The 20,243-nt window shown below is 49.7% G+C and overlaps 2 protein-coding genes across 5 annotated transcripts in view; one reads left to right on the top strand and one right to left on the bottom strand.

Annotated features, from left to right (window-relative positions):
- Positions 1-2,716, top strand: part of LAMB3 (laminin subunit beta 3) — a 62,286-nt gene extending 59,570 nt beyond the window's left edge. For all 3 annotated transcript variants that reach the window (XM_030303053.2, XM_030303052.2, XM_032591725.1), the window contains exons 26-27: positions 168-321; positions 2,192-2,716. In XM_030303053.2, the coding sequence (XP_030158913.1) occupies positions 168-321; positions 2,192-2,328 (291 nt within the window). In that variant the 3' untranslated portion in view covers positions 2,329-2,716. The remainder of the gene's footprint in view (positions 1-167; positions 322-2,191) is intronic.
- A 1,565-nt stretch (positions 2,717-4,281) lies between these two features.
- The window catches only part of CAMK1G (calcium/calmodulin dependent protein kinase IG), a 29,413-nt gene continuing 13,451 nt past the window's right edge, over positions 4,282-20,243 (bottom strand). For both annotated transcript variants that reach the window (XM_030303058.1, XM_030303059.1), the window contains 11 exons: positions 17,124-17,252; positions 14,357-14,431; positions 11,779-11,917; positions 11,015-11,138; positions 9,576-9,651; positions 8,411-8,523; positions 7,570-7,648; positions 5,974-6,061; positions 5,313-5,737; positions 4,677-4,799; positions 4,282-4,523 (listed from right to left, as the gene is read on the bottom strand). In XM_030303058.1, the coding sequence (XP_030158918.1) occupies positions 4,709-4,799; positions 5,313-5,737; positions 5,974-6,061; positions 7,570-7,648; positions 8,411-8,523; positions 9,576-9,651; positions 11,015-11,138; positions 11,779-11,917; positions 14,357-14,431; positions 17,124-17,252 (1,339 nt within the window). In that variant the 3' untranslated portion in view covers positions 4,282-4,523; positions 4,677-4,708. The remainder of the gene's footprint in view (positions 4,524-4,676; positions 4,800-5,312; positions 5,738-5,973; positions 6,062-7,569; positions 7,649-8,410; positions 8,524-9,575; positions 9,652-11,014; positions 11,139-11,778; positions 11,918-14,356; positions 14,432-17,123; positions 17,253-20,243) is intronic.

Genomic DNA, 20,243 nt, shown 5'->3' on the forward strand with positions numbered 1-20,243 from the left:
AGTTTGTGGCCTAGGGATTTTCCTGGGCAAAAGCAACCCTCTGGGGAGTGTCAGGAGGCACCTTGTGCCCGTGTGTTAATCTGGATGGTATCGAGAGCTTTAGCCAAAGGTCTTTAGAACTTTGGGTGGCGGTGATGGTGACACTGAGATTGTTCCATGTTTTTCAGGGATTTGAGAGAATAAAGCAAAAATATGCTGAATTGAAGGACCAGTTGGGTCGTAGCCCCATGCTGGGGGAGCAGGGAAGCCGGATCCTGAGCGTCAAGACAGAGGCAGAGGAGTTATTTGGGGAGACCATGGAGATGATGGACAGGATGAAAGGTGAGGGTTCCATCCCGGGGCTCGGACTCCTGGGCATCCCAGGAGGCTGGTCCCAACCCCAGGTCTCTGAGGCCCACCCTTGTCAGAGCGAGCAGTGCTAAGGGGCGAGACCAGAAGGGAGTCCTGAGCACCTAGGAATATGAGGCACAGTGATGGGGCTTCGGGGAATGCAGAGATGCTCACAAGACCTGTCCTGCCCTCCAGATGTGGGTCATGCGTCTACCAACCGGAAAAGGCCAGGTGGTAGCAATGGAACAAGCATTTACTTGTCTGTAGGAATTTGCTTTTTTAAAATTTTTTTTTAACATTTATACATTTTTGAGAGACAGAGACAGAGCATGAGTGGGGGAAGGGCGGAGAGAGAGGGAGACACAGAATCCGAAACAGGCTCTGGCTCCGAGCTGTCCACGCAGAGCCCGACGCGGGACTCAAACCCACAAACCTTTATTTATTTTTTTTTTTTTTGAATTTTTTTTTAACATTTATTTATTTTTGAGACAGAGAGAGACAGAGCATGAACGGGGGAGGGTCAGAGAGAGAGAGGGAGACACAGAATCTGAAACAGGCTCCAGGCTCTGAGCGGTCAGCACAGAGCCCGATGCAGGGCTTGAACTCACGGACCGGACCGTGAGATCATGACCTGAGCTGAGGTCGGACGCTCAACCGACTGAGCCACCCAGGCGCTCCAACCCACAAACCTTTAGATTATGAACTGAGCCTAAGTCGGATGCTTAACCTACTGAGCCACCCGGGCACCTCAGGAATTTACTTTTAATTGCAGGATTTGGGGGAAGATCATGCATAGGGGCCACCTGGGGGAGGGGACCAGGGAACATAATAGCAGCTGCTAAAATTTCAATACTTGATCAACCCAAAGGTCCATATGGGTGCCCACTGACCGACTGGCATCCCAGTAATGCCCCTGTTACACTCTGCTGGTGGGATCTCACCCGGCGGATGGTGTTCAGTGGTGGCTACAATATCCTCAGAAAGGATGTTGACAAAGCCTGCACGTATCAGAGGGAGGGTAAGCAGGGCTGGGAGTTAGAGAAGCGTCCATAATTGTATCGGATGAAAAACGGGTGAAGGAGCTAGGGAGATTTGATCTGAGAAGACGTGGCCTCAGACATTTGAACGACTTCCATGTGGGAGACAGAGCAAATATATTCCTACACCCCTAGGAGACAGACCTGGGACAACCGGCTGGGGGCCAGAAGTGGTCAGACTCTGGCTTCATGAGAAGCCTTTTTTAACAGCTAGAGCTGCCTGAAGTTGGAACCCTGTGAGGCAGTGCACCCCCTCCTTATTCCTGGAAAAGTTCAGGCTGATGCTGGGTGCCAGCTCTCAGGAGTGTGGTAGAGGGGCCTCTTTCCTAGGGTGACAGTGACAGGAGGGACAGGCTGTCCTCCACATCCTCCGCAGGATCTGGTGGCGGCGTGCGGAACAGACCTGGCGGGGAGGACTAGATTTATCTGGGGTGGTATTTGGGGGAGGGAAAGCGCGGAGGAATTCTGGTCCCCCAGCCAGCGCTTTTGCCATGGTGCCCACTTGAGGACCATTAGTGGGATGGCAGTGTCTGAGTCCAATAGTGGTAGGTTGGTAATCTCGGTGCCAGTGGCCTCCCTCATGAGTCTGGGACAACTGCTCTGCCTAGAGCAGAGGGGGAGACTAGGGGATTTCTGGGTCTGGTTTCTCTAGAGTGGGGTATGGGTGGAGAGCCATGAGGCTGGAGAGAACTTGCCTTAGTGACCAGGCTCCCTCACAGGTGATTTCACCTGTGGCTGCTGCCAAGCGGGTGGGAAGAGAAGGGGTTTGGAGTCTTTGGGTATCTCACCAGCGCCTCCTCCCCTTGCTGTTCCATCTGCCTCAGACATGGAGTTGGAGCTGCTTCGGGGGAGCCAGGCCATCGAGCTTCGCTCGGCAGACCTGACGGGGCTGGAGAAGCACGTGGAACAGATCCGCGACCACATCAATGGGCGTGTGCTCTACTATGCCACCTGTAAGTGACGTGCCGGCTTCCAGCCCCTGGCCCTGCCCGTCTGCCCTCTTTACTTTTGGAGGACAGACTGGGTTGGAATGCTTTCCAGCTCCAGGAGACTTATACAGCCGAAAGCACAGTGTGGTCCACCCCTGGTGTGCAGCTGTTAAGATTGTTCTGGGCTGCGGCTGAGCCCGAGATGATGGGAAATTACATTTGAGAGACAGAGAGGGTGGAGGCGGGCCGTGCCTTTGTGACGGGGAGCTCTCAAGTGCAGGGAGCTTGACCGGGCAGCGTGCATGCCCTTCATCCTCCACTGAGGCTGAGTCCTGGACGAACCCAAAATCTTAACAAAAAGTGATGTACAAACTAAAAGCCCAATAAAAATCTTTGGAAAGAAGTCTGGAGGTTGAAAGAGTTTCAGAAAATGGCCTCCCCATTAAGTAAATCTTTGTCACTTGTGTCTGTCCCGCACTTGGGGTTCCTGGGTGCTCCCCTGCTCAAGCCCAAGGCCTGGTGGTGTAGGAAGCATAGGCTGCCCCACTTTGCTCAGTACAGCTTGCTCATCACCCAAACTTAGGGTGACTGGACCCCTTTGCCCCAGGACCCAATGGATCCCTTCCTTGAGAGACCAGACCAAGTATTTTCATCTTTGAGCAGCGATCCAGTTTCTCATTTACAGATGAGGAAATAGAAATCCAGAGAAGGGAAGGATTGTGTCCAAATTCACCCAGCTCCAGAGGCAGAACCTGTGTCTCTTGGGATCTCAAAGAGAAGTTGCAAATGGATGACGGGTAACTGTGTGTGTGTGGAACATATGGAAAAGGCGTGACGTGAGTGTGCTAACCACAGCCTGTGCAATGTGCTAGGCGTTTTACCTACATTAACTTTTTGACTATTATCAATTACTTATTGAGCACTGCGCGAGAGACATCATGTGCATTATCTCGTGATATAGGTGCTGTTCCCATTTGACAAGTGAGGAAACGAAGGCACAGGCTGTGTAACCCCCCCAAGGTCACAGATGAGGCAGAGGGCAGGGCAGAGCTGGGCTTTAAACTCATGATCGTCTACCACAGTCATTAGGAGAATGGATGCTGGAACCTGACGGCTCGGGCTCGCACAGACCCCACCCCGGGGGTCGTTCTGAGGAGTCAATGAGTCAGTGTGCGAAATTCCTGTCATTAAGTACCTGGCATACCTTATGCTCCCAGTCTGCATCAGCCACCCCCCTGCCAGACCCCAGGCTCTCCACCCGGCACGGGCTCAGAAGTCCCAGAGCCACTGCTGACTTTGAGAAGAACCACATGACGCCTCGTAGAGAAAAATATGTCCGTTTTATTGAGCACAACACCGAGCATGAAGCTGGAGGGGACGGGGTACAAGAAAACTAGGGAGCGACAAGAATAAGGTCCCCGATTTCCAGGGAGAGAAAGAAGAGCAGAAGCAGGATGAGAATTAACCATCTGAAATGAAAACCGTCAACTTCCAATTTGTACTTCATTGGGTGTGGGTGGGGCGTCTTGGTCAGGATAAGGATTCCTCGCAGTACCTAATCATTGATCTCTTTCTTTTTCATCTTGGAGGCTGTGGGGCTGCTTTGGGCCTGGGGCAGGGAGGGAGGTGGTTCAGAAGTGAGCCGGGGGCAGGCTGGCCGCGTCTCAGCCCGGTTGGAGCTAATCCTAAAGCCAAGGATGGGAACTTGAGAGCTCACGGGTGGCCCACAGAGCTGACTGTCATTCATGCAGATGGGCAAGCGACTACATTAATGAGCCCGTTCTGGCCGTGAGGACAAAGGCCTGGCAGGCAGGAGCGAGTGTGTGCTGAGCCGGAGTCTGGGTCGATGCTCCATATGGCTTTGCTCGGAGAAGGTGACACAGCCTGGCCAGCCCATTAAGCTTTTCATCACAAACAACACAGACCCGGGCAAGAGCTACCTAGTACACTGCACGGAGCCACGGCACGCAGGGTGTGGGGGCGCAGAGCAGGCAGGTCAGGGAGACCTGGAAACGGGTGGATGCCGCCCTCCTGCCCACGGCTTCAACGAGGCCTCCGCGCCTCGGGGCTCACTGCTGGGCCTTCCGTGAGAGTCTGCCCCGGGCGGCAGCGTGCTGCTTCCGACCCTAAACCACTCCTGCCAGGCCCTGCTCCGCTTGCTCCGCCTTCCTCCCCGCTGCAGGGTGGATGCCGGGTTTGGAAGGGTAGAGAAGAGATGACAACTCCCCTGCAGAGGAAATGGGTTCGGGGTGGGGGTGGGCCTGCCGCTTCCGGTGCCCCTCAGACCCCTTCGTTCAGACCCTGTGCTGGGGCTCTCCTTCTGGGCCAGAAACCCTCCCCGAGCCCCCCGCCCTGGCCCTCCCACCTCTGGTCGCCTCACCTGAAAATTGACACAGGTGTGGACTCCGGGGATCACATGATGAGACAGACTCCAGTCTGCCCCGCCCGGCAGTGGGAACTGCCGCTGGCTTTAACCGGCACCATGACCTCTGATTTGTAGTTCCTGGAAAGCAAACGAGGCAGCAGGCTGTGGAGTATTTGTGGAAGCAAGAAGATCTGGGTGGTTCCCCGTGACCGTGGCATCCACTCAGCCCTCCCTTTATCAGGTTTGGAAAGTACAAGCCCTTGCCGAAAAGACCAAGATGACAACGAAGCTCCCCTCCTCCCCCAACACAGCGGTTCTGGAAAGTCAAGGAATCTAGTGCGCATCACTCACACGTGCCCAGTTTTCTGCAGGCATTTATAATTCCTGTTGCTTCACTAAACTTTTAAGTACCTTTGTGAGGCAGGCTGAGCAGGTGGGTAGGATTTTACAGATGAGCAAACCAGAAACAGACACGTTGCCTGATCTGTCAGCAGCCACACAGCTAGTGGGAGGGACAGGACTGGAGGCACTTCCCTTGACCCCTGATCCAGAGCTCTTCCCACCCTGCAGAGCCTCCTCCTTCTGGTCAGTGTCTTTCAGTCCCTTTGCCTGAGCAGGGCTAGGCCTCTGTCTTTGGCTGAAAATACGTACTGTTTTCTGTTAGCTTTTTTGAGGAGTGTGGGTTCGGAGCAGTAAGAGGACCTCTCTTTACTCCCGATGCTCAGGCAACTAGAACAGCAGCCACAGGGCCCAGCGGCCAGGGGCCCCTGCTGCATGGGCACCAGGCTGCTGCTGATGCGGAGCGAGCCATTGACCAGGCAGTTGAGGGACCTGCCACCGGGCGCAGCGGTCCGGGGGCCGTGCTGGCAGGGCAGCCGGGGCAGGGCAGGAAGTGCGCCACTCTGGTCCAGGGCAGGTGCCTCGGTGATGGTGAGCTCAGAGGAGCTGGGTCTGGAGGCTTCTGAGGCTTGAGTGACGGGAGGCCTGTTCTCCACCTCTGGGTGGATGCCTGGGCTGTGCAAGTTCATGTGCAGCTTCCTCATGTGATGCACCACAGCTGCTGCATTGAAGGCTTGCTGAGGAGACACAAGAGCAGCCTCTGGCCACCTCCGCTCCCAGAGGGCTGCAGGGCTCAAACTTTCCCTTTGCCCTGTGGCCTCTTGAAACTTGCCCACTTCTCATTTCAGAGAGGGTCCAGGGAGCTCCAGTGTCTGCTAGGAAGCCCCAAGGACAGCCCCTCCACCAGCCCTGCCCCAGCTCAGCCTCCAGTGGCCCAGAAGAGCCTGCTACCTCCCCAGAAAGGGCGACCTACCCTCCACTTGCTCTTGGCAAAGTTCTTCTGGATCTGGAGACTGACTGATGGGTAGATGTCCCGGTGGAGGGCTGTGTTTCCATTGATCCTGTAGATATAGAAGGGACACCTGGCTAGTGGGTGATTATGGGACTCATCCAGGAGCTGGGCAGGGAGCTGTGCATGCAGGTCCTAGTTAAGTTGAGTGAACTCAGAAGAAGAGTGACCCACCGTAGGAATGGGCTGGAACCAGGCTCCTCTGTCCCCCTGGGCAGGTCATTAGGGGGCCAATGCTTTGGCAAAACCAAAATCTTGCTTTACAGCAGGGTCGGCAAACTATGGCCCGTGGGCCAAATCTACCCATTGCCCATTTCTGTAAATAGGTCTCACTAGGACACAGACGTGCCCATTCATTCAGGTATGAGCTATGGCTACTTCCAGGTGATAAGGGCAGACTGAGTAGTTGCCGTATAGACGATATGGCCGGCTAAGCCTAAGATACTGACTCTCCAGCTTTTCACAAACAAGGCTTACCAGCCCCTGTGTCAGAGGGTGCTTGGGTTGTCCCTCTCTGTTAGCTCAAAGCTTTGCTTGGAACCCATCTCCTCCTGGAAGCCTTCTTGAAGGAGGCCGCCCAATACAGGCTGCCCTTGCCCTCATCATCCATTTCTACGTGTTCCTTAGACATTTGCCATGGGTGCAGTACTTTCTAGGTACTAGGGACGCAGAGTAGCAACAGATGTCACCCTGATCCCTGGGGCTTTCCAGTGTAGGCGTGGAGCCTTGTTCCATGCCATGAACTAGAGTCATTCATGTAAGCTGTGTGATTGATGAAGAGAAGTGAGGAGGGGTACCTGGCCTGCAGGAGCCAGGGCATCAGGGAAGGGCAGAAACTGCTCCGGTCCTCAAGGATGCTACATACAAGGCAAGAGGCAGGACATTCTAGGTGGTGAAAATAGTATGACCCCAGGTGTAGGTTGGAAAGAGCTTGGTATATGGGGTAGGGGAGGGCAGGAAGAGAAATGCAACTCTTAGGCCTCTCTGGAATAGAGGATGTGTGTCGGGAATTGGGGGAAATAAAGTTGGAGGTAAAGGGTCAGGCCAGAATGGGGAAAACCTGAAAAGGCACAGGAATCTAGGCTTGCTGTGGTAGGAAGTGGGGAGCTACTGGGAATCTTGAGCAGGGGTGTTGCATGAGAAAAGAAAGTGTTTCAAGACTTAATTTACTCAGTTTACTGATTGGTTGCTTTGTGATTCCTCACAAATTGCCTCAGTTGGGATGATTCTCTTAAGGACAGGGCACAGCTGCCTCTTCCTGGTGCCTCTTGCACAGCTGGTACTGATGGTTGCATCCTAGTACTGATGACAGAGCCTGGTTGTGTCTGTCTCCTGCCCTTGACGAGATGATGCAGCCCCCACGTCTGGGTCAGAACCCACTTCATTAAATGCTGTTTGCATCTCTAGCTGGACCGGATAGACAAGTCTATGCTCCTTGGATGCTGCAAGAGTAAAGAGCTCAGGGCAAGCAAACTCTGGGGATACACCATGTGAATGAGTCATCATGGCATCTGGGGAACCAAAAGGCTAGGGTCCAGACCCCACCCCATCCTCACTCACCAGGGGTGCCTCAAGGCCTTCTCACAGGTGTACCGTTCATTCGGGTCCTTCTCCAGCAAGTGGCAAATAAAATCCTTGGCTAAGGGGAGCAATCAAAGACACAACTAAGGGCCAGATTTCGTGACTGATGGAAATTCACTTCCAGGCTGGTGGGTGGCAATGAATGCATCTTTAGTTAATCTTCCAAAGAGGCAATTTTAAGAGTCTTAAAAGAGAAAAAAAAAATCCAAGCCACCTAACGACAACCCACCATAAACCACCAAAGAGAGGCTCTACGTAGCCTCACCCACACAGCACTGCAGATACATCTCTTATCACGAGGCACCAACGTGCCTGCACGCCACGAGTGTATTCGTTTGCACCATTCAGGGGCAGGCACCCACACGTGGGCACACATGTGAATGCTGCCTTGTCCCGGCGCTGATCTGCACTTAATGGGCCCCACAACATGTAATGATTGCCTTCTCTCCCACATACAGACATTGCATACTCTCGGTCTTGATATCTGAAAGGAAAAACTTGCCTTGGTTTTGCTGCTCCTGCCTGGAACATTCCCCTGTGCCTCAAGCTGCCCTCCTGGCCCCTCATCTAAACTACCTCCCCTCTTTTACCAGGTATGCTGTGGTTCTGCCTCCAGAAAACAAAAGCCTAAACATTGGATGCAAATAATTTATTTGGCCTTTGAGCCAGATAAAGATTTCTCCACTTCTCTGGCAGCCTGGTCTATAAGTTTCCCTGGGGACTTTCAAGAGCCAGGACTGTCATCTTTTGTTAAGCTCTTTTCTCTTGGCACCCTCTGCCTTGAGCCTGTCATCTTGTCCTTCACACCTGGTAGCCTTACCTGACTCAGAAATGTCATCCCAGAATGGAGATTCAAATTCATAGTAGCCTTCCTTGATCTTCTCGAAAAGCTTAGACTCAGTTTCTTCATAGAAGGGGGGATACCCACACAACCTGCAGTGAAACACGGAAGGAGGTATGCTGCTAAACAACCCCAGTCTCCCTGAGCCAGCCTGTCCCTTCTGCCTAGCCTCCACTATACACAGGCATGAGCTAAGGATCTCCAATCAGCAGTATGAACAGGTGGATTCGGGAATGATGCAGGCCCCATCAAGTATTTATGCAGGAGCCAAAGCTTGGAACAGGCAGCCCTGGAAGGCCCCTTTGTGCATTGTTCCCCCAAACCTCTCACCACCTCTCCTATACCTCCCCTGACACTTAGATGATGTATACAAGATCTTTAAGAGGGATGACAGAATGTCTGCTTGAATGTAAGTTTCCTGAGGGATTATTTAGGCTATTAGCACAGAATAGACAGTCAATGAATATTTGTTAAGTAAATGAATGAGTGACAGTAGTTACTCAACATAAGCTTAGGAAATAGAGAACTGAATCCACACTAAGGGGTAAATGACAGGTTATTTTCCTAACAGCAGAGTCTGCTATAGATGAAGAGGAATGGTGGGGAAGGGGTGATGAGTAGGTTAGTAAAGGAGAGCCCAAGAATATGTGAAGAGGAACAATGACCAGATTCATTCGGGCCATCATTTTGCTTTGGGCTGACTTGCCAGGAGAGAAATTTGAGATGTGAACATTGTACCCACTTGACTTCCAAGCTTGGCTTGGCCTCCCCTTTTTCCATTGCTCATTCCATACAGCGGGACTCAACACATTTATATAGAGTAAATGGGGGTGGGGTGCAGGAACAGAGAGTACCATATGGCTCAACAGTGGGTTCACACTCAGCTCTGTTTTTATAATCTGGTGGAGACCAGGACAGAAACCTTTGGAGCTGTGTGCATGAGTAAGCATGTGTGTGTGTGTGTGCGCACACACACACACACACACACACACACATGCATGCAAGCACTCGCACATGCACACGTGTACATACACATGCTTTGGAGGTGGATGTTGCTTGAGGAGCTAAAATAGGGGAGGGGAGAGAAAGGATGAGCAGGTTGTGAGATTTCCCAGGAACTGAGCCAATGACAGCTTCTACTCACAATATGTAAGTGATGACGCCAATAGACCAGCAATCCACAGCCTTGCTGTAGGGCTTCTGTGCCAACACTTCCGGAGCTACAACAAACCAAAGGCAGAGTCAGGGCTGGGACAAGAAGACAGGGCCGAGGGGTGAGGGCTGAAGGTCAGGATGAGGCTTAGAGAAGAGGACTAGGAAAGCTCCTGGGATGGCAGTGTTTCTGTATCACTGAAACTTTTCCTAGGGCGGGGACGGTGTCTCTCCCATCTGACTGAATCTTCCTCCATCAACCTGGAAGGTCCCCACGACAGGGCCTATGACTCTTACATCAGACTGGGAATCTCCAGGGCTACCTTGCCCCCATCAGATGTAGGTCTATGTCTCCCCACACAGATGGGTTAGCCCAGGGCTGGGGTTGTGTGTCTGTGTTCTGATGGGGACATCTGCCAAGTAGGGGCAATCTCTCTCCCACTAGACTGGGATCTCCCTGGGGGCAGAAACTGAGTCATCCCTCTTAAAATGAGGAACTCTTAGAGGGCAGGTGATAACTGCTCCATCTGTCTCTGGTACCTTCTGAGGGCAAGGCTTAGTTATCCGTATCAGACTGAGAGCTCCCTGAGAAAATGAGCCAGGTCTTCCTCTGAATGGGAGCAGTAGAGGGCTACTTTCTGTATTTATCCCAGATCCCAGGGATTTGTACTCATTGGGACTCAGTACCTACTAACTGACCTCTCTTTGGGGGTGAGAGCAGATTTCCTCTTAAGTTAGAGTTCTCCTTCCTACTACCATCCTCAACCAGGTGATGAGTGGTGAAGAGGGAAGGGGCAGGAGTGGACATTCTGAGTTTTGGCTTTCTCCCCATGAATTTTGGGGATGCTTTCACCTGGTAACTTGCCTGCCTTACTTTTTGGGGGGCCTTGAAAGCCTGTTGTTTAGGCAGGAAGTCCCGCCTCTGCCAGTTTCCTAGGATGTTTTCTTGGGGATACGTTTGGGCGGGAGCATGCATGCCTGAGTTCCTCGGCTTCAAACTCAACACTATGCCTCTGGGATACCACCAACTGGTGGGTTGTAGTCTCCTGTGGAAGTGGGAAAAAGGAAAAGGGGCGGCTAGCGGTCAAACCCTTGGCAATCTAACGATCTCTGGGTTTGTGATCTTGTCTCTGCCCCTGGTTTAGCTGGAGAGACAAAGGCAGGAAGTTAGCCAAAATAATGAGAGGCAAGTATAGGCAGGGGCTGTTGGAAGAGTTCAGGGGTAGGCTGTCTTTAAAGATGTAGGGTTTGGGAGCAGTAGGGGTAGTTCCAGAGATACATGGATTTACCCTAAGCCTCATAATGAATGCTCTCCTGGGATTGCCCCTGAAGTTGAACCGTGTCTCCTTATAACCACCCCTCTCTGTTAAGTAATATCCATGAGGTTGAATGCAGCCAACTGGTTAACCTTCCTCCTGTCCCCAGACTCACCCACATAGCCCGGGGTCCCACAGGCAGTGGACATGACTCCACTCTGTTCCATCTTGGACAGACCAAAGTCTGTGATCATGATCTTAGAATTCTCTTCAGGGGTTAGGTACAGCAGGTTTTCAGGCTGTGGGAGAAGAGCAATACCATGCAGTGTAGGATATAATCATCTGAAATACATATTTATTTTCCTCCCCTGATAGAGAATTTCTTAGGAAGCTACGCTCTGGGCTCCTGACTTCAAGGACAGGCTCATGTCCCCCAGTTCTTCCCTCCTTCCTCCTAGCTGCAGCTCCCCACCCCATATTGAGCACTCTGTATTTTGCTTATGGCCCTCAGGTTGCTCATCTTTGTAGTCATTAAAGAACTACTCCCTCCCTCTCCTCAGCCCCAACTACCCTAAGACTGTTTTTTGAGGAAATCAAACCATAGTTAATTGTCTCTGACCTTTCTAAAGTCTAGTGTGTGCCTGATGCAATGTTGGCCTCCAATTAGTATTTATTTCTTCTGATTTTGAGTGTGGCTAGGTTCAAGAAACATGTGCATTCTCTTGGTATCCTAATAGGGTGAGGCCTAGGGCAAAGTTCAGGAAGAGGCTGAGATGAAAATTAACAATGATTGTTCAGTCATTCAAGATTTGTTTAAGGGATCCAACAAATGATGAGGTTGGTCCAACCCTCTCATTTTACACAGCTTAGGCTGCCCATGACCCATGCAGCTTCCTGAAGGGTCGTTCTATTTCCCATTGAGGACTCCCACTCGGGCACCTTCAAGTCTCTGTGGACGATGCCATTCTCGTGGAGGTATTTCACTGCTGACAAGACCTGCTGGATCACCAGGCTGGCATCCTTCTCTGTGTAGACACCCCGCTCCAGGATCCGGTCAAAGAGTTCCCCGCCAGAAACACTGTGGGCAGAGGGGCAAGCGCAGGAATCCAGGTCTTATTCCGGGTCAGAGGGACATAAGTGCGTTTACTCTGTAGCTCTGAAGACACAGCAGTGGCAGAACGGGTGGGTGCCCACGGCCCAGGTAGGGAGGTCTACCTTGGTTTGAGAATACCTCCTTTGGGTGGTGGAATGATATCACGAGCGAGTCATTTCTTTGGGCCAACCATTTCCCTCTCCCTAGACACTTCTTTGAAGTGCAAAATGCCCCTCGTTAGGGTTCAGCAAGAAGCCAATAATCCCTTAGTGGACACACGCTTAGCTGCCTATTTTCCTGACTTAGGACACAGGGGCCATGATGAAAGAAGAGGTGAAATTGAAATGAGGCAAAACAGGAATGAGGTGTACACGTGACACAAATTGTGCTCGTGTCAGGATTTCTGTCCTCACTGGAAAACTGGGCTACTGACTGCCGAACTTGTGGGTGGAGTTCTAGTGCTGCTGGGAGACTCCAATGGTAAGGTATCTTAGGATTCAGGGGAGCTTCAGATCCACTCTGCTCCCCATCTCTTGAATGCCATCTACGCTATTTTTGCCAAGAAGTTTCTTAGCTCGTCCTGAAACACCTCTGAGGCCGACAACTCACTACCCCTAAGACAGACTGTTTTATCTTTCACCGCCTTCTTAATATTTCTGTATATTACGACGGAACCCACTCCCTGTAGTTTCCACCAGCAGATAGCCCTTCTACCCACTGGGGCCACGCAGAGCAAGAATACCACCCTGTCACGTGGATCTCTTCAAGTATGTGAAGACAGTGAAATGCTCACCTGAGGCCTTCCCTGGGATAAACATTTCATGGGCCAGGGTTTCCAACTCTTTCACAGTCCTCGCCCCCTTGTCACTGTTCCATGACACTGGATGCGGACGTGCACACATCATAGGACCATGCAGTGATGAGGAAGGGGAATTTCTCTAATCAAGATGCACACCACCCTACTCCTTTTGTTTCTGTCCTGAAGCTCTGGGCTCTGCCATAGGATCTAGAGGCCCATGAGAAAGACAGTCTCTATGCACAACCAGCAATTCCTGACACGGGGTGGCCTGGGTCCTAGAGCTGGCACCCTCATAGGCTTTCCACTCTTCGGTGATATCTGAATCTGCCCGCTTCCCTGCCTCCCCTTAGCTGGCTATCTAAATGTGTGCTAATCCTGTTGAATTGGCCTCATTAAGGTGCCACATGGTCCCTGCTCATTTGTTAATGCTGTTCTGCACCCCTATCCCCAACCTCGCTCCCTTGACCACCTGCTCCCTCTAGTCACTGGGCCTCAGGTGAGCCTTGGAGTTAATAGGCTGCTTAGGCCTGAATCAACTCATTAAAGTTTCTGAGGAATCAGCCTGTTAGTCAAAAATATTGCATCTAGCCATAGAGATAGCAGAGTGGTGTGTGTGTGTGTGTGTGTGTGTACTTTATAAATAGAAATTTCTCTGAGTCCAAGGCTGAGCACTTGTAGGAGCACCGACCAACTCCTACAGCATTCAGTCTCAGACAGAACTCCTATTTATATATGACAATGATGTGGAGACCTTTCTAGGGAGGCACCATTTCTGTCCCACAGATGGACACACACAGTCACAGCCTGTTTTTAACTTTGGATGGATCTCTTTTGAGAAAATCTTTTTTTTTTATATGTATCAAATTGAAATCTGTGTCGTGTGGTTTCTAATCCCACAGTAATTTTACCCTAGAGTGGCATTAAAGTATTTAACGTTAGTTTGGTGGACTGACTGGTCAAAATGGACTCAAGCCGTGGCGCCCAAGAAGGGTTCTGGAGGGTTCCCTGCTATGCCAGTCATTATCCCTTCAACTGTAGCATTGTGGGGAGGTCCAGAAAGTCTGAGGGGAGTGGCTGGGGCACAGGGGAGGATGGATGGGTTGGAGTCACAGCTGCTGCCGGGGTCGCTTAGCTGACTTGTAGCAAATACTTTAGGGGCACCTGGATGGCTCAGTCAGTTGAGCATCTGACTTCAGCTCAGGTCATGATCTCACGGTTCATGGGTTAAAGCCCCATGTTGGGCTCTGTGCTGACAGCTCGGAGCCTGGAGCCTGCTTCAGATTCTGTGTCTGTCTCTCTCTCTGCCTCTCCCCTGTTTGCGCTCTGTCTCTCTCTCTCTCAAAAATAAAGAAACGTTAAAAAAATATTTTAATGATCGGTAAGGCTGTCGTGGTACAGACCATCTCAATAATCAGTCCTAGTTCTACCCTTCGGTCCACACAGAACATGTTCATGACCAGAGGCATACTTAACCTGAGAGAAATCTTAGCATTTGAGAGCCTCTTGAACTAATTCTTGATCTCATCTTTTAAATCACCGTACTCCCCTCACCACCGAGCAGCTTCCTCTAGGCCTCCCAGGCCCCCAGAGATGTCTGTAGAGGAAGTGGGTCACCTTTCACTTACAGCTGCATGACCAGGTAGTAGTGAGTGGTGCTCTCATAGATGTCCTCCAGGGTCACGATGTTTTCATGCTTGATCCTGGGGAAAAGGAAGGGTCATGGTACGTGGTTTAGGTGTCCAGACAAAGAATGGACTTTTTTATTTCTGTTAGAGACTTTGATGACAATATTTAGGAAGAGTGGATCCTTGTGAAACCTTCCTAATAAATAGGTGGTCACAAAGAAATCTTAAAGATCCCAGAGTGGTGTTCAATCCATGTTTCTGAATGGATAATTGATCATTCTGCCTTCAGGGAACCAATATTTTGTGGCTACTCCAGAAATCTCTTTAAACTTTGCCAAAAGAGAAACTTAAAATACCTGAAGAAGGCCAAGGGAACACCCCAAACTAGATTATTTTACAAAATGGGTATCCAGAAACATCCTCGAACAAAGTGGACTGCAGCAGAAGAGAATCGGGTTAGTTAAGCCTCCTCATGGGTAACCACGGAAGTAGTGTTGCAAAATTCTTATTCCGGAATATTTTGAGAAGCCGGGAAGATGCTATTTTCTGGGGTCAGTTCTGTGGAATGTCTTTGTTGCTGATAGTAATTCTCAACCAGCGGCTCTTTTGTCCCTGGGGGAATATTTGACAATAACTAGAGACATTTTTTGTTATTGTGCCTCGGGAGGGGGTAAGAGCTACTGGCATCTAACGGACAGAGGCAGGAATGCCGGTCAATATCCCATAATGCACAGTCCACCACCCCACCACCCCAATAAAGAATTATCTGGTCTAAAATGTCAGTAATGCTGTGTTCAGAAAAATTTGCTCTAGGTTCTCTCTGAATGGGATTACTCACGGGCCAAGGCAAGCAGAATAATCATACTTGCCGTGGGGCTTGGCTTCCCGGGCAGCAATTCTGTGCATAGGAAGAACCTTTCTAGGAAGTTTGGTTCATGGCTGGGTAGCATAGGGGTTAAGAATTTGGACTCTGAGTCAGTTGGGTTTGAGTTCAGATCTGGATGAGATACTTATGAAATGGATGACTGGCTGGTTTTCTTAAATCTTCTAAGCCCCACTTTTTTGGTTTGTAAAGTACATCTCTCTCATAGGGTTATATCAGGATTAAAAGAGATAATGCATGCAAAATGCTTAGTATAGTGCCTGGGGAATAGTAAACACATAATAAACAGTATCTAAACATTTAAGTTTAAGTTTAATTTCTAAAATTATAGACCAACTGCAGTGGGTACCTGATGGATTCAATTACACTTACAAGTTGACAATACTAACATTAATATATCATTTACTGAACAAATCTTTACCAAGCATCTATGCTGTTAGGGACTGATGATACAATACGATGGTAAGAAAGACCACCATAGTCCTTGCTCTCAATGAGTCCACAGTCCATCTCTGTTCTAATCTCTCTGGAGTCCAAACTGGTATCTCCAGCATCCTCCATATAGAGATTGGGGGATACACGTATTCAATATGTTCCAACAAATTTCTTTCTATTTCCTTCAAGCCTACACATCCCTTTTGTTCTCTATCCAAGCAATGACATTACTATCCACCAAATCGCTCAATCTCAGCATCATTTTTAGTACTTTTCTCTTTTATACTCAAAGCAGTCGATCCCAAGCCCAATCACTTCTCTCTCTTGAATCCAGTCTTCTTGCTGCCACATGATCCTGCTATTACCTTTGCTTGTATCCTCATCCATTGTCTAGATTATTGAGAAAGTCTTAAATCTATCTTCCACCATGCTTAAGAGGCATGGCTCTAAAATAGAAGTCTGATCATGTGATTCCTTACTAAAAATTCTTTGATGACTTTTCTTTGCCCACGGAAAAAAGTCAACATTCTTTACCATGGTAGCCAAGACCCTTTATAATCAGATCTCATTTGATTTCATCTCCTGTCCCTTGATGATCCTTACTCTAAGCTCAGGGGCTTCTAATACCGACTCTTTCCTAATGTCCGTTGCACTTACACAGTTGAGTTTCTGTTACTCTCAGCCTGAATTCCCTTTCTGCATTGCCTCTCCTGTCTCCATTAAATTCTACTCACCTATCAAGGTGCCTCTTCCTTAAAGATGTACCTAATACCCCATACTCATAAAAATGTACATGTAGGCAAAATGAATCTCTGTATTTTTCAAGCCTTGCCTTCTGCTACTATTGGCTCATGTCTAATGGGATTAGAGTTTGTTATGGGCACCTGTCTCTGCCCAGAAAATGTGAGCTTCTGAGGATAAGGAATTTTGTAGGCCTTATTCTTGTGTTCCTAATGCCTAATACACTTTTGGCATACCATGGGGATTCCACAAGGCTTTTTTGTTTGGGTCCTGCTGTAAACAGTTAGATGGTTTGTTAGTGTGGCCTCTACCATGATGGCTGGGGTGCTGAGCCTATATTTGCTTTGGAATAAAGTCAAACCAATTTCTAAATCTTCTGCTTCCTTAATTACTGATTCTTCCTGCTATTGGCCCTAGTTGATTTTTGTTCCATTGAGCTAATTATTCTCTGGTCTATGTGCACAAACCAGGTCTGCTATCAGTTGGTTTGCTAGTCAGTTTGCTGCCCCCACAACCACCCCCCAATCAGCAGAAGCATCTGCCTGGCTTAACTTGGCCGATTGATCCAATGGACACATTAATGCAATCAAAGGGAGTAAGTAATGCCTTTGGGTGTGGAAATCCATCTTCAGTCCTACTCATAGGTAATTTGTGAAGGAAATGTTATGTAATGTATGGTTGTACCCGACCAACCTAAGACCCACTCACTTTTTCAACACAGCAATCTCATTCTCCAGGCTGCTGTCCCGGAAGGCAGGTGACTTCTTGATGCACTTCAGGGCAAAGAGCTTCCCAGTCATCCTTTGCTTCACGAGGAAAACTTCTGAAAAAGCTCCTCTAAGTAGAAGACACCAAGAGTTAAAATTAGTCCTGGCTGGCTAGAGAACATTGTTAGAGGCAAAACCAAAGGGTAGATGAAGGAAGGTGTGGCTGGTAATTGGTTTCCACTGTCACTGTGGGTATCTGAGGAGCTGTACTGAGGGTAGAGCCTATCTTACATCGAGCCCTGTGTCCTTTCTCTTGGGAAAGAAAAGATTCTACTACAGACTCAGGCACTAGATGGATGCTATTTCCCGATTCTGTGATTTGGAAGGGACACCCAGGGACTCCGCTTTGTTATGGAGAGATTTCTCCATTTGGCCAACCCAGTAAAGAGAGGCCACCGCAGAGTCAATTTACTTGCCTTCTTCCAGCATGTTGAAGTGTGGCACACTGGAATGGCAGCTGGAGGTAGCACTGGGAACAGGGCTCAGGCAGTGATGGAACAAAACTCCCCTCTCAGTTTTAGATGGTGATAATTATCTTGAGCCAATTACCAAGGGCTAAGGGGGCTGAGAACCCTCTCATTCAGTAGGATCTATGAGAATGAAAGACAGAACCCAGCAGCTCTGGAAAGGTTTTCTGAAGAAGGAGAGGTTAGAACCCAATGGAAACACAGGGTAGGATTCCAAATTATAGCTTTCTCGTTTTGAAGGGGGTTCTCTGGAGACCAGGCTATTGAATACCAGTTAGCTAGCCATGGATGTTGGAGCCCAAGTGCCCAGGTGAGAACCTCAGCTTTTTGGGTGACAAGTCACTTAACTACCCAGTTTCTTTACCTGAAAAGTGGGAGTGTCAATAGTATCTGATTCAGAGTTGTTTAGAAGATGAAATGAATTAACATACGTAAAGTGCTTACAAGCATTCCTGACATCTGTTAAATTACATGTGTCAGACACTATTATTGTTATTACTATTATTAGTTGAATACCATTAGGGAGAACACCTGGTAGTAACAAGAGGCAATAGGGTTTAAGTGAGGAAACAGCTGAGCCATCGCGTCCCCTGCCATCTGGGGATTTTAGACTCGGGGCCCAATAGCAGTCAAGCTCATGTAATGGCTTTGAGGATCTGCATTAGGAAATACTTGGTGTGGGGCGCTTGGCTGGCTCAGTGTGTTAAGTGTCCGACTCGGGTCGTGATCTCACGGTTCAATTCGCGAGTTAGAGCTTCGTGAGTTTGAGCCCCGTATAGGGCTCCGCACTGACAACGTAGAGCCTGCTTGGGATCCTCCGTCCGCTCTTCCCCGCTCACACTCTCTCATGCTTTCTCCCTCCCTCTCAAAATAAATAGCATTTAAAAAAAGAAAGAAACTACTTAGTGTTTCCTGGGTCTGAGTTTCCTGTTTCCCCCAGCTGCACTTGGAAGTGAATTAATCAGAGCCTTCAGAGCTTGCTCCATTCATTCATTCGTTCATTCACTCATCCCTTCAATCAAGATTTATTGAGCACCTACTGAGTCAGACACTGGAGATAAAAAAGGTAAGTGTTTCTGTTCTTAGGAAGCCTGCAGACTAGTGAAGAACGCAGACAAATGAGCAATTAACATTGGATTTGAAAGATGTTATTAGACATTCAATGAATGCTTGATTATCTGACAGAACAGATAATCCGCGTGTTAGTTAGGCGCTTGGATTAGTATCGGTCTTGAGAGTCTAGTGTGAGAGATGGATACATACAAATAAGCAGGGGGTATCATGAGACCACCGACAGCGAACATTTAAGACAGGGCCTCTGTTCTGGCTGGGCAGGATGCATGGCACACAACTCCAACACATGCCAGTCACCTTGGAACCGCTGTACATGTTCATCCAATAATTATTGCAACACTTTCCCCCCCAGCAGCTAGCAGGCTAGAAAACAAGGGCACCTTTTTCTAACGTGCATGCAGCGATCGCTTGGAGCAGCTAAGGAGCCTGTCATCCGTGGCCCTCTGACTTAACACCCTGAACTCAGTTTTCAGGGATGAATGAGAGTTAGCCCAGCGAAAAGGTGGAAGTGATGTCTCAGGAGGGGGTGAAAAAGAGGTAGAAGAAACAGCATGGAGGCACAGGACAGCAGGTAGGATGGGGCTGCCAGGGTCCAGCACCATCTGCGAAGTACGACGCAGGGAATACGGGCACACAAGTGGGCACGAGTGCCAAGTCCTCCACCCGGTTGCATACGGAAAGTGCTCAATAAACGTGTGATGGGTGGATGGGTGGAAGGAGGGAGGAGGGAGAGGTTTGGACTGGGATTAGCTGTGTGTTCTACTCCTCTTTAGATCCCACTTTCCCTGTTATAAAATGAGAGAGTTGAACCACGTGGCCTTCAAGATTCCTTCCAGCTATGACCTTCCGGGACCCAATTTCAGAGTTCTCCCTTTCGCCTGTACGTGGGTGGTGCAGCTGACTTCAAAGCCGATATCCACTCTGGGTTCTCTTGTGGAATGAGGTCAAATTCCAGCCTTCCTTGCGGCTGGGGGGGGGGGGGGGCATTTACATTGCAGTGTATGCAAATGACGCCTCCTAGGGTTGTGCAGTGTGGTGGCAATTTGAGACGGTGTTACTGCTCTTCTGCCTCAGGCTGCTTTGTACACTGTGTGTGTGTGTGTGTGTGTGCGCGCGCGCGCACGCGTGCGTGTGGTGTGTGTGTGTGCGTGTGTGTGTGTGGTAAGTATGGCCGGGCAGTGAAGAGGGATTACAAGACTTAATTGTGCTATCTGTCAGAGTGGGGAGCAGAGAGCTAGTTCTGAGCAGCTCAGGTTGCTGGGGTCAGAAGGCAAGACGGGCAGAGGCTTCAGAGCCAGGATTACTTTGCTGCAGTAGAACTTGGTCTGTGTTTCCTGCTCTGAACAGCTCTCTCCGCTTGCTGGAAGACTCGTTAATGGGGGAAGTGGGGGAGAACCAAGGAGATGTCTCTTCCTGGGCAGTGAAAGGAGGAGGACCGGGGCCTGGGTGACATTTCCCCTGCTATGGACTAGCTTTACCCATCGTCCATAAGGCTACCCTAGGGCCCTGGAATTGTGGGT

Source organism: Lynx canadensis, chromosome F1 (genome assembly GCF_007474595.2).
Source record: "Lynx canadensis isolate LIC74 chromosome F1, mLynCan4.pri.v2, whole genome shotgun sequence".
In the NCBI taxonomy this organism is placed as follows: domain Eukaryota; kingdom Metazoa; phylum Chordata; class Mammalia; order Carnivora; family Felidae; genus Lynx; species Lynx canadensis.